This window comes from Xenopus laevis, chromosome 4L (assembly GCF_017654675.1).
Source record: "Xenopus laevis strain J_2021 chromosome 4L, Xenopus_laevis_v10.1, whole genome shotgun sequence".
Taxonomy (NCBI): domain Eukaryota; kingdom Metazoa; phylum Chordata; class Amphibia; order Anura; family Pipidae; genus Xenopus; species Xenopus laevis.
This window is the reverse complement of record NC_054377.1, coordinates 93543896-93556480: the sequence shown is the minus strand read 5'-3', so window position 1 is coordinate 93556480 and position 12585 is coordinate 93543896. Positions and strand designations below refer to the sequence as shown.

Sequence of the window (12585 nt, the reverse complement as noted above, 5' to 3'; positions counted from 1 at the left end):
GGAACGCTTTATAAACATATTCATTATAAATTTACTTCATTTTATTTATCAGCAATATACTTTACTGGTTTTAGTAAGAAATACATCTCATTTTAAATATAAACAACATTCACTGAAACATTTTTTGTCTACTTAAAGAAATTGTGCTACAATTACCCCAAATTCCCCAGTGTCCCATTAACCAGTTATTTTCGGAATCTATAGGGTTTACCAACATTGCAATATGCATAAATACATGTGGATACACATGTACACAGTATAAAATTTACAGTACAAACGAGTCAACACACAAACCACAGGCAGAGATCTAGTGTAGAAATTGTTGGTAATTAGGAACACTGGTTTGGGGGAAGCAAAGAGTACAAAATAAATGTTATTTAAACAATAAACATAATAATGACAAGAATATGCACAAAAATATACTAGCAACCAAAATGCTTATATTCTAATTTAAACTATTGCAGTTTTCAGTTGGAGAATATTCTTGTGATCTTCCAGTATAGTCATATAAATATTCCTTAGTTTTAAAATCCTTACCTGTATAAAAGTTGGTGCTGACTTGTATGCTCCGACGGTTACCTTTAAAAGCTAGCAGGTAGACCGTGTACTTTAGCCCTTTCTTCAGATCTTTCAGTTCAAAATTATTTACTGCAGAATCCAACTCAATCTCCTGTTACAATGACACAGGCCTGATAAATTACAGATGAACACGATGTTTGCAGGTCTAGAATTACTAGAAGGTCACCATAGCCAGTGCCTGCAGCAGTACATATTATGCTCATATAAATTTAAGCTGCTGATTTTGGGGCTTTGCTTACTAAAACATTTCTGTTGCATTTTTTTAAATTGATGGGATAAGATAGAGTTGGGCCCATGCAAGTGCTGTGATTGTTTTATTTATTGATGCAAGTACACAACCACTGATAATGCTGTTTTTCAAAGATAAAACAAGTTGATTGTTGGTAGTTAAGAAAAACACAATATATGACTAAGTACAAAAAAGGTTGGCAGGTCATGTGTACTTATTGAGTATGTTGGTCATTTTCTCCTTTAGACAATTATTTGATGTTACATTTTACCTACACTGGTCATTAAACTTAATGATAAAGACATATTAGACTGACTGCAATTCTTCTGGAACCTTAAGTCGCATTAAATATTCAGTTGAGCTGCACAACAGATACATATTAATCTATTTCATTTCAGCTATAAAAAACTTTAATATTTCAATTAGCATTAGACTTGTCTGTACAGCCATAATCATAAATCACCTGTCTGCCTCCATCAGAGTCTTCCAAGACTAAAACATAGCCATCAATTTGTGCAATAGGGGGATTCCAGGTGAGAGAGGCTTGCTGTTGTGAATCAGAAAATTGTAGATTCTTTGGTGGGTCAATTTCTGAAGGAATATAGAGAACAATTTATGTTTTTGTTGCAAAAGCAAAATGCGAATAGATTGTGTAAGATTGGTTGGCAATTAGTTGGGATGTAGTAAACCATGTATCTTGCATTTGGCCAAATACTAAATCTTCCACTAAAGATCAATTGTGGCAAAAAATTGAACATTTAGTTAGTACAGAGCTTTCATGTCACATGACTTCAAATTTTGTTGAGCTGAACACTTGGATTGTGAGAAAAGATTTAAATAACTACATTGATTGAGGTTTTTTTTACTGTGATTGTGTTTTTTTACCACCATTTTCATATTTAAGAAAGCTCTCCAATGGTTTGCAGAAAATAGTGATGGCGGATGTGATTGTGGTCATCATTTTCGTTTAAAGTTGCAGTTATATTCCCAATTGATTTCTATGGCAACTTGGCAGGACAAGATTTTTATTAATTTTTTTAATTTGATTTGACAAATAGGGTAAAAAAAAAGTCACAGAAAAAGAAATAATCTGAATTGTTAAAAAAAAATTATGATCTTGTTTGCAACAATAGCAAATTTTTTGTGCCATGCTTGAATGTTTAACTCAAATATAAATAAATCAGCCCAAAGGAATTCAACCTCATGCAAATCCTTCAAGAGGTATTGGATTGGCTGAATCCCTAGTGAGATTTTGAGGCAGCAAGGTGGCATCAGAAGGTGAAAGTTTTACAACAGATTAAGATAAATAGAGACAATAATATTTTGTTGTATTGAAAAAATTCCAAACCAAAAATGGTAAGATCTATGGAATCTACTCTTATTCCTTAGTGAATGTTAAATTCACACTTATGCTTCCCATAGCTTCAAACCTTCCTTGAAGGCACATCATTTTGATTATGCAAAAATCTTATAATTGTTATGATTCCTTTCTTAATTTCTCACCAGTCACTGCTGTGACACTGGTTCTCTTGCTCCGTTTGGCGTCTTTTTCTGCCCATAGATAAAAAATGTATTCTGTGCCAGGAGTTAGGTTACTCAGAGACGTTGAAATTTTCTCTTTGCCTAAAGATATCTCTTCAGTGCTGCCATCAGGCGATGAATAGCTCAACATATATTTATCTATGTCGGCTAGGGATGCTTTCCAGGATAGACTGGCTGTATCCTCACCCACTTTTGTGGTCACTAGATTTTTAGGACCATCAATCCCTGCAAGCACAATATTGTTAAGGTAAAATAATATTTAACTATATATATTTAAATATAAAATAAACCAAATGTATTTGTACCATTCTTAAAGGAGAAAGATCAAGGTTTTAAGTGGCTTTTAAATGATCTAAAATATAGTACAGATGCAAAGGGGCTACGAACTCTCAGTATGTTAGACAAGTTGAGTAAAAACTTTATGATACAAAAGACATTATGTTTGTCCAAGTGAAGTAACCCATAGCAACCAATCAGCATGTAACATGTTAACCTGTTATAAAGTAAGCATCTTGTTGGTTGCTATGGGTTACTGCACCTGGGCAAACTGACTTTCATGACATATTAGGGTTAGTCTTTTTTGTGATGCAATCTACATCTGTAAATATATAAAAGTGGAATGCTCATACATCATACAACAATAGCCAGTTTAGGAGCAACTCAAGAGAAGAAGCCCTTAATGAACTATAATAAATAATATTCTGTAAATTGTCTCAGCTGCTTAATAGTTTGAAGGTAACTGGATCTGGATAGGAAGCAAGAGGTGGTATATGCAGTTCTTTGGGAGAGATTTCTATAGCACCCACATATGTCTTCCCTAGCACACGTGGGGCTGGTGTTTTCAGTACTTCAATGGACAGTTATAGGTGAAGGGTACATTACCACCACCTTAAAGACACAGTCCAGCTGAAACCACTGGGGTGTTTTTCATGTTCCCTGAGATATGTACCCCTGATCTTATTAGGTTCCTCTAGAGAAGTGAAGAGGGAGGTTGAAGGGTTTTTGAAAATGGTTATAAAAATTGGTTGGAAGTGCATGCAATGCAGTTTAGGAGCAACTCAAGAGAAGAAGCCCTTAATGAACTATAATAAATAATATTCTGTAAATTGTCTCAGCTGCTTAATAGTTTGAAGGTAACTGGATCTGGATAGGAAGCAAGAGGTGGTATATGCAGTTCTTTGGGAGAGATTTCTATAGCACCCACATATGTCTTCCCTAGCACACGTGGGGCTGGTGTTTTCAGTACTTCAATGGACAGTTATAGGTGAAGGGTACATTACCACCACCTTAAAGACACAGTCCAGCTGAAACCACTGGGGTGTTTTTCATGTTCCCTGAGATATGTACCCCTGATCTTATTAGGTTCCTCTAGAGAAGTGAAGAGGGAGGTTGAAGGGTTTTTGAAAATGGTTATAAAAATTGGTTGGAAGTGCATGCAATGTTCTTTCTCAGCTTCACATCTATGAAGGTGGGTGGCCACTGTAATGGAAAGGGTAATTAAGTTCTCCAACTGGTGGGGCAGATCTCTAGACACCATCACTAAAGGTCCCCATAGACGCGACGATTCTTCTTGCCGAACGACCGATTTTAGGGAAGCCCGACCGATCCTTCGAAATTATCGTGCGGTTAGTGGTATTCGAACGATCGTACATCTTACGATTTTTCGTCCGACATCTGTCGGGAAATTGATCGGCCAGGTCAAAAAATCTTTGTCGGTCCCAGTGCAATCTCTCTATGTTTGCAGGGCCAAGCAGGCAGCTCCCCTTTGTTTTCCTGGTAAATTGGTCTTTTTAGTTGATGGTAGATTCGTACGATCGTACGATCGTTCTGAGAAGATCGTGGTCTCACGATCAGGATCTGATCTTTTAAAAATCTCAACATCTATGGCCAGCTTAAGGCCCTTCTATTCCAGCCAGTTTCTACAGCAAGGTTCTGGAACTCACTAGGATTTTGTTACGAAATGCAGTTTCCCTGATGAACCTGCATTATTATTATTATTATTATTATTATTATTAACATGTATTTATATAGCGCATGAGTAGGAAGGAGGCAATAGCCACCGGCATCTCCAGGAAGGAGTTGGCTATACATTTGGTTTATATCAATGCACCATTATCTGACAGTGAATTATCCCACAGACATATTTAGGGCTGCAGTTAAAGCTCCATTCATTTGTGATTTAAGGAAATTGAAGAAACAAATAAAATACAAATAATAATGTGCAAGAAAGCACATTGAAATGTAAAATACAAGTGATTTAAATCTGGATAAAGGCAAAGATTTAGAGTGTAATCTCTAAACATCCTTAGACAGATTTAATTAAGATATGGTTGTTTAAATAGTGCTGTTTAATGGAAGATCCAAAGAAAAGAACACAAAAAACAATGCTATAAAGACGTTCAAGCTGATAATATTATCTGTAAGCCAAAAGGGAAAATAAATTTGTATATTACACACTGAAGGAAAAAACAGGTGGAGAATTTCATGTCAAGAATTTGAAGCATAAGGAAGGCCATGGCATATCTTTCGGCTGCAATATATGCAAAAAGGATCCATTTACAGTATCTACTTGGTGGGTTATGAGTGATGTTGGCATCAAATTAGTCACTAACTATAAAGTAGCAGAAAACCAGGCAGCATTGATTGTGTCTGTGGCCTTGATCTAATAATCACTACAGTACTTACACTAATTGTGAAACAAAGATATATACAAAAGATTACAAGTACTAACTACAGAAGTAATAATTTGATACTATACCTGTAGTCCCAACTGCAGTAGCTGGCTTTCCCTCCTGACCACTTCTGACAGTCTGGACGCTGATTTTGTAGGATGTGCTAGGCTGCAGACCTGAATATAAAATCAAACATTTAGGGGCCGATTCACTAAGGGTCGAATTTCGAAGTTAAAAATACTTCGAAATTCGACCCTCGGATTGAAATCCTTCGACTTCGAATATCGAAGTCGAAGGATTTAGCGCTAATCCTGCGATCGATCGATCAAAGGATTTTCCGTTCGATCGAACGATTAAATCCTTCGAATCGAACGATTCGAAGGATTTTAATCCAACGATCGAAGGAAAATCCTTCGATCAAAAAATCACAGGCAAGCCTATGGGGACCTTCCCCATAGGCTAACATTGACTTCGGTAGCTTTTAGCTGCCGAAGTAGGGGGTCGAAGTTTTTTTTAAAGGGGAAGTACTTCGACTATCGAATGGTCGAATAGTCGAACGATTTTTCGTTCGATTCGTTCGATTTCGTTCGAATTCGAACGAATTTAACCAATTCGATGGTCGAAGTACCCAAAAAATACTTCGAAATTCGAAGTTTTTTCATTCGAATCCTTCACTCGAGCTTAGTGAATCAGCCCCTTAATGTTAATGGTCATCTCCCTATAGTTTATTACAACAGAAATACATTTGGAAATTATGATATGATATGAAATTATATTATGATTTCCATTAGCAGACCATCTAACCACCAGGCACCCTAGATTTATCAAAAGTTTTCCTCCTAGCAAATTATTTTTTCACATTCATCAAAAATCTTTCCAGTTCTAGAATATTATAAGTAGAACAGGTTAAACCTGTCTAAAATCATTATTTCCTAGGGGACAAAAACTTGAAGACTTGCTCCAAGTTCTGTTGATCAATTCAAATAGTTTGACAAAATGGTTGCAGTCCTTAAAATCCCAACACAATCGACCACTACAAAAAATCATGAACGCATTTTTGTGACTTTTTAGGACTGAATTTTCATACATATGGAGCATTCAAAAATATTGCAAACAAGTTTTTTTTAAATTGCCCCAAATGTTTTCACATTCATATACTATGCAATTCTGCTAAATATTCCTAGTTGATGTATTTCTAGTAAGGAGAGGCTCTTGTAACTGTCATTATTATTCATATATTATGTTCAGGAAAAAGATAAAAGCCTTACAACCTTACCTGTGATGGTGTATCTGCTCTTGGGGTCTTGACTCTGTGACACTATAAGCTCTCTCTCAGCCCCATTAGGCTGCTCAGCATACTTCAGTTTGTAATGATCCACATTTACCAAGGGATTTTCCCATTCTACTTCCAAAGAGTCTTCTGTCTCTTCTGCAACCCACAGAGTCCCCAGTGAAATACTATCTAAAAAGCAAAGAGTTGTCATTCATTTTCTAACCATTTCGAGGAGCCTTCCTGTTTTGATGGTAAATAAGGCAGCATCAATACACTGTAAAAGGGTTTAAGTGTGAGGTCAGTATAAAAAACCCTCAAATCTCCATTTGCCAGGAGTGAGTGCCCAGGATCAAATGGACTCATTCTCCCTTTCTGTACTCTCTGCCCACTGAAGGAGAATGCAGTAGTCCAAGGAAAGTGAATAGCCACCCCCAACAATTATGGCCCATGGCCAACAGGGGTATGAATACATACTTTGGAAAGTAACAAGATTCACCTCTAATACACCAAAACACATTAATACCTATAATGTGCTCATATCTCTAAGGGCTCCAACACTTTACTGGGTGGATTCTATAAAATATGTAAAATATCTGCACCAAAACTATGACCACTCATTTCTTATTTGCCAGTCCTGTGGACAGGACCACTTAAAGGTACCAACAGCCCATGGCAAAGATTGCATTGGTGGGCCTCCATTGCCCAATGTTTTGCTGGCTATCATTTTCCTTTAATTACAAATTAGATTAGAGTTACTTAATTGAGAATCTTTATGGAAATATTTTTATTGTGTTTGATGATTTTTTTTGTAGTAATATCACTGCTTTGTTTTAGTTTTGTCCTGCTCATCTTAAAGGACCCCTCTTTAGAGATTAAAGGGGCACACAGATGGACTGTATAGAATGTCAATTTTGCATCATTAATAGACTATAAAAACCATCCAAAATTGGATTATGGTGTTTTTACAGCAAATATTGCCCTCTGACTATGACCCTCCCTCTAAATTTTTACCTGTTTTGGCAAGGAGCTCTGCTGGCTGGCTGGTCATTCCATTCTTTGCATGATACATCAGTACTTTATATTCAGTCCCGGCAGCCAAACCCATGATCTGGTATGTATCCTGGTCCACAGATACTTGTATTTCCTTCTTTAAGCCTTCATTGCCCATGGGGTAATATACAAGCAAGTAATAATCAACTTCAAGCATCATATCCCAAGCAATGTTCAGGGAATCCTCTGTAACACTGAGCAATTGTAAATTCTGCACTGCAATCACTGGAGAGAAAAAGGAAGCAAACTGGTAAAAAAAATTCACCTAAACTCTGGAGAGCAAATAAGTACTTTCTGCGCATAAATGGGATAATATTGTTTTATAGTGTCCAACCTCATTTTCTTTCTACTCATTCTCCATGTGCTTTATTACAATAATAAATGTGATTAGAATGACTTGTAAAACTAAGGAAAAGTAAAGTAAAACAAAGGGAAAGTATATATTTAATAGGTCTAGCTAGTATTTAAATGGAGGATCTTGAGGAGTGATTTTGTTTCCAGTTCCTACTTTTGATTTGATCCAATCAGAGTAGCATTTATACATAAATATGGCAACCATAAAACAAACAAGAACAAACTACTGTAAGTCTATGGATTCTTACCTTCAGAACAAGTTTCCCCAGTAAATCCCTCCTCACAGAAGCACTGGCCGCCATCACAGCGCCCATTTTCACCACAACCGACAATGCAGTCTTCTTCTCTGCAAGTCAACCCGGTGTATCCAACTGAGCACTTGCAAGAGCCATCAACACAAGTGCCATGCTCTCCACAATCAAACGGACACTCCTTGTTACTGCAGTCCAAGCCAGTGTAACCACTAAAGCACTGGCATACTCCATCAACACATACCCCATTATTGTCACAATTATTTGGACAATTTCTTTGTGAGCAGTCTGTTCCCTCCCAGCCATCATCACATTGACAACCACCAGTGTCCATCTGGTACTTGCCATGTCCACTGCAGAGACTAGCGATTTCTAATAGAAAAAAGAACAGAAACTGATATCAGATGGCCAGTATGTATATGTTTTAGATTGCCCCTCTTTATTTATTTACACTGAAAGCTGAAGGTGTGGCATACGGAGCATACTTTCGGCAATCTTGTAATAAATACTCAGAATCTTAAAGCTACGAGAGAGCAATAATAGTATGTATGGCACAGAACATAGTGCTACTTACACAACTTGGTGCATTAGTAAGACATTTAAATACATATAAAATACATATTAGTCCCAACTTTCAGGACAAGTAAGATATAAAAGGGGTTATTTATCAAAGTCCGAATATCTGAACCTCAAATAATTTGTCGTTTACGGAGCAAAAAAAAAACTACAAATTTTTTCGAGTCAGATGGTCTAAAAACTCAAAATCTGAAACCCCGGCATCTAAAAGCTCTCGAGGTCCAGTATAAGTCAATGGGGAAGGTCCCAGTGTCTGCGCTGATGTCCGTACCAATATCGGGGTTTCTGCGAAAAAAACTCAGAAAACTCCCAAAAAATCGTAGTTTTTGAGGAAAACTGAGAATTTTTAGGTGTTTTCGGGAAAGGCTCCGAAGTTTGCCTGACCCTAATTTTTTGGGCTTTTTTCTTCATAAATAAGGTCCAGAAATGCTGAGATAAATTCGGACCTTGATGAATAACCCCCAAAGTGTTAATTCAGTTGTTAAAAGTATCAAAATCCAAAGAGAGTTTTTATGGTTTAATTAAAAAAAGAAAATGCAGAAGAGGAAAGACAAGAAGGATGAATAAGAAAGGCTTAATCCTTCATGGGTATAGTTATTTTTACTGTCCATTTACAGTAAAGTAAATATTCTAAAGATTGAATTTCAGATGTCTACACATCATTTTAGATGAGCAAGATCTATTTGCACGGCATACATGTACAGTCAGCGGTATTGCATTACATTACACAGATACAACTATGAGGCAGCCACTATCCAATCATCTATATTCTTGTATTTCTCAGGGTATCCCTTAGCAATATATGTCAGTTGGATTAGAGGTATTGCTTTTATTGAACCTAACCTGCCCTCTGTAGATGGAATTCCAGGTGACATCTATTCCTTTACTAGATCTTTCCTGATCAAATGCAGGAGCATTCTCCAAAGGTCTTTGGGTTGTTATCACTTTATCCACCACCCTCAAAAAATAAGTGCTTGAAATATTAACATGTGACTCTAGATCTTCACATAATTTGAGCTTTCTGGATAAGGGATCCCATATTTGTATTAGATGTGCCTAATATTTCAAATGTTCAAATATTTCAAATTTCAAATGACACCCAGATCCTATGAAGTGGTTGCACTGTACCTTTGCCATATAGATTTGCCACGTATAGATTATTTGTATTATTTGCTATTTACCTAGTGCCAACACATATACAACCCACTGTGCCACCATGCTGCCCATAGATGACACCACCAAACGTGTAATACTAAAACAATGGTGAAGTGACTGGTGTAAAGTTATGGGACCTGTTATCCAGAATGCTTGGGACCTGGGTTTTTCTGGATAATGGATCTTTACGTAATTTGTAGACTTTATACCTTAAGTCTACTAGAAAATCATTTAAACATTAAATAAACCAAATAGGCTGGTTTTGCTTTTAATAAGGATTAATTATATCTTGGCTGGGATCAAGTACAAGGTACTGTTTAATTATTACAGATAAAAAGGTAATTGTTTTAAGAAATTGGGATTATTTGGATGGAATGCAGTCTATGGGAGATGGCTTTCTGGATAATGGATTTCCAGATAACGAATCCCATACCTGTGTTACAAAAAGTGTTGCACAACAATAGGTTTCCATGTCTTAAGCCAGTTCTGTTTGTGTTCCACTCTTTTACGTATGTAAAGGGGCTGTTTTATCAACTTATTTACATGTAAAAGCCTACACAGGGATCTTCATGCACGACAATGAAGTACATTAAAAAAAATTGTTGGTTTTTGTGAATGGTAATTTTTGCACCATAACTTTATTCTCTTCAAACAGCCACATTCTGAAACATGATCTAATAGTGGTAATTCTTTCTTACTATCACGCAATAATACGTTTTTGGATTTGAGAGAGTTAACAGAACTGGTTATGTGACTGCTATACTCTACTCCTGGGATTTCTTCCCAATAAATGATATTTACCCACACAGTTCCCTAAGCTGTATTGCAGTTGACGTCCTTTTGAGATTTAATGTTCTTATGCTGTTAGAAGCCCCTGAGAAATCAATGTTTTCATACAATACTGAACAGAGTAAACTTGCCACGTTGCCATTGAATGACCCAGTGGAGTCGCTCAGATGAGATGAGATCTAGCACTGTTATTTCTTTGCAGAACCTTATGTGACTGCAACTGTGAATGCAGAGGCAGGAAGAACCAGAGGTAATTTCCTCAGCTAAATTACACAATTTGCATCTCCTTGAAACAATTTAGCGGTGAACAGAAAACATTAAAGAAACTTGCTGTAGCCTGTTTATAGTGTAATAATAATAACCAAAAGATTCTGTTTAGAAGAGCACCGGAAAGCTTTCTGAAACAGAAGCTGCAATGTTTTGCAATAGTTTCACCAACAATCTCAAGTTTTGCAAATTCATTTTGGAGAATTAAGCAAATCTCACCTATGGAACAGCTGCTTCCCATGAAACCATCATTGCAAATGCATTGTCCATCAACACATCGGCCATTGGGGCCACAGTCAATAGCACACTTCTTTTCTTTGCAGTCCACGCCCCTGTATCCTTCTGAACATTTGCAGGATCCATCTATACACTTTCCATGTTCTCCACAGTCTACAGGACACTTCTTTTTTCTGCATGCTGGGCCAGTGTACCCTTCTGAGCACTGGCAGATACCATCAACACAAGTCCCGTATTCACCACAGTCAAAGGGGCATTTTTTCTTTCTACATGCTGGGCCAGAGAACCCTTCTTCACACTTGCAGGAGCCATCCACACATGTTCCATACTTACCACAATCAAAGGGACACACCTTCTCACTGCAGTCTGGCCCACTATAGCCTTGGGCACACTGGCAAATACCATCAATACATCGCCCGTTCCCTGCACAGTTGTTAGGGCAGCTCTTTGTAGCACAGTCATCCCCCTCCCAGCCTTCATCACACTGACAAGAACCTAATTTTGGATCAAACTTTCCATGTCCATTGCAGTTACTGCAGCCCCCTGAAAAAGACAAAATGTAGATATTGAAAAAATACTCAAAATGAAATTGTACCCCTGACATATAGTATGTCCCATTTTCACTACAAATATTATGTCACAGTAGAGGAGTGGCATACTAGAACGAGACATTGTCATCATAATTCATTATGTTCTGGGCAAATCAGGGCATGGTCTGCTCTGTGGCAGGACCATCAAAATATAGACAGAAAGTACAGAGAGCCTGGTGGGCCCAATAATTAATGCTCAGTTTCAGTATCTCTGTGTCAATATACAGTATAATTTTTGCAAAGATTCTCGGCCTAAAAACATTTCTATTAAGGGGATGTCTAATACAGGTATGGGACCTGTTATCTAGAATGCTCGGGACCTGGTGTTTTCTGTATAACGGATCTTTCCGTAATTTGGATCATCACACCTTAAGGGGCAAATTCACTAAGATGCGAAGTTGCGCCAGGCGCAACTTCGCCGCACTTCGCCAGGCGTAGTTTCGCCAGCGCTTCGCAAATTGACTAAAATCCGAAGTTGCGCACAGGGGTAGCGTAAGGTTGCGGAGTTGTGCTAGCGTTGTTTCGCTATATAAAGCGCAGTTGCGCTAGCGAAGGCTAATTTGCATACGGCGCGAAATTCAAATTTCAATGGAGGAACGTATCTGCACTACAAATCACTAGAAAACCTTCAAATAAAATTTTTATTTTGCCCTACACATGTGCCCACTGTCTAGGTAAGTTGCCATGAGTCAGGAAATGTAGGGGGGAGGAAGGGGAGCCCCAAAAAATTTTCGATCTTTTTCAGCCTATCAGCCATCATGTAGAAAACACGCCAGCGTTTTTTGGGACTTAGAAAAAATTTTGACTTTTTTTTAAACAATCCCTATCTACTCTATTGCGCTTCGCCAGGTCTGAGGTGGCGAAGGAAGTCTAGCGTAAAAGGTAGCGTTCACTACACTGCGCAAGTTAGTGAATTTGCGTAGTTTCGTCTCTAGCAAAGATTCGCCTGGCGTAAGGTTGCGAAGTAACACTAGCGAAACTACGCCAGCGTTCGTTAGTGAATTTGCGCAGTAGCGAAAAT

General features: G+C 37.6%; 1 protein-coding gene across 1 annotated transcript in view; it reads right to left on the bottom strand.

The window, feature by feature from the left end:
• The window catches only part of tnn.L (tenascin N L homeolog), a 38306-nt gene that overhangs the window by 13351 nt on the left and 12370 nt on the right, over positions 1-12585 (bottom strand). Inside the window, exons 3-10 of the mRNA XM_018258476.2 lie at positions 10957-11517; positions 7948-8322; positions 7307-7570; positions 6299-6484; positions 5109-5198; positions 2312-2575; positions 1272-1399; positions 538-670 (exon numbers count right to left, since the gene is read on the bottom strand). Coding sequence (XP_018113965.1) covers positions 538-670; positions 1272-1399; positions 2312-2575; positions 5109-5198; positions 6299-6484; positions 7307-7570; positions 7948-8322; positions 10957-11517 — 2001 coding nt within the window. The remainder of the gene's footprint in view (positions 1-537; positions 671-1271; positions 1400-2311; positions 2576-5108; positions 5199-6298; positions 6485-7306; positions 7571-7947; positions 8323-10956; positions 11518-12585) is intronic.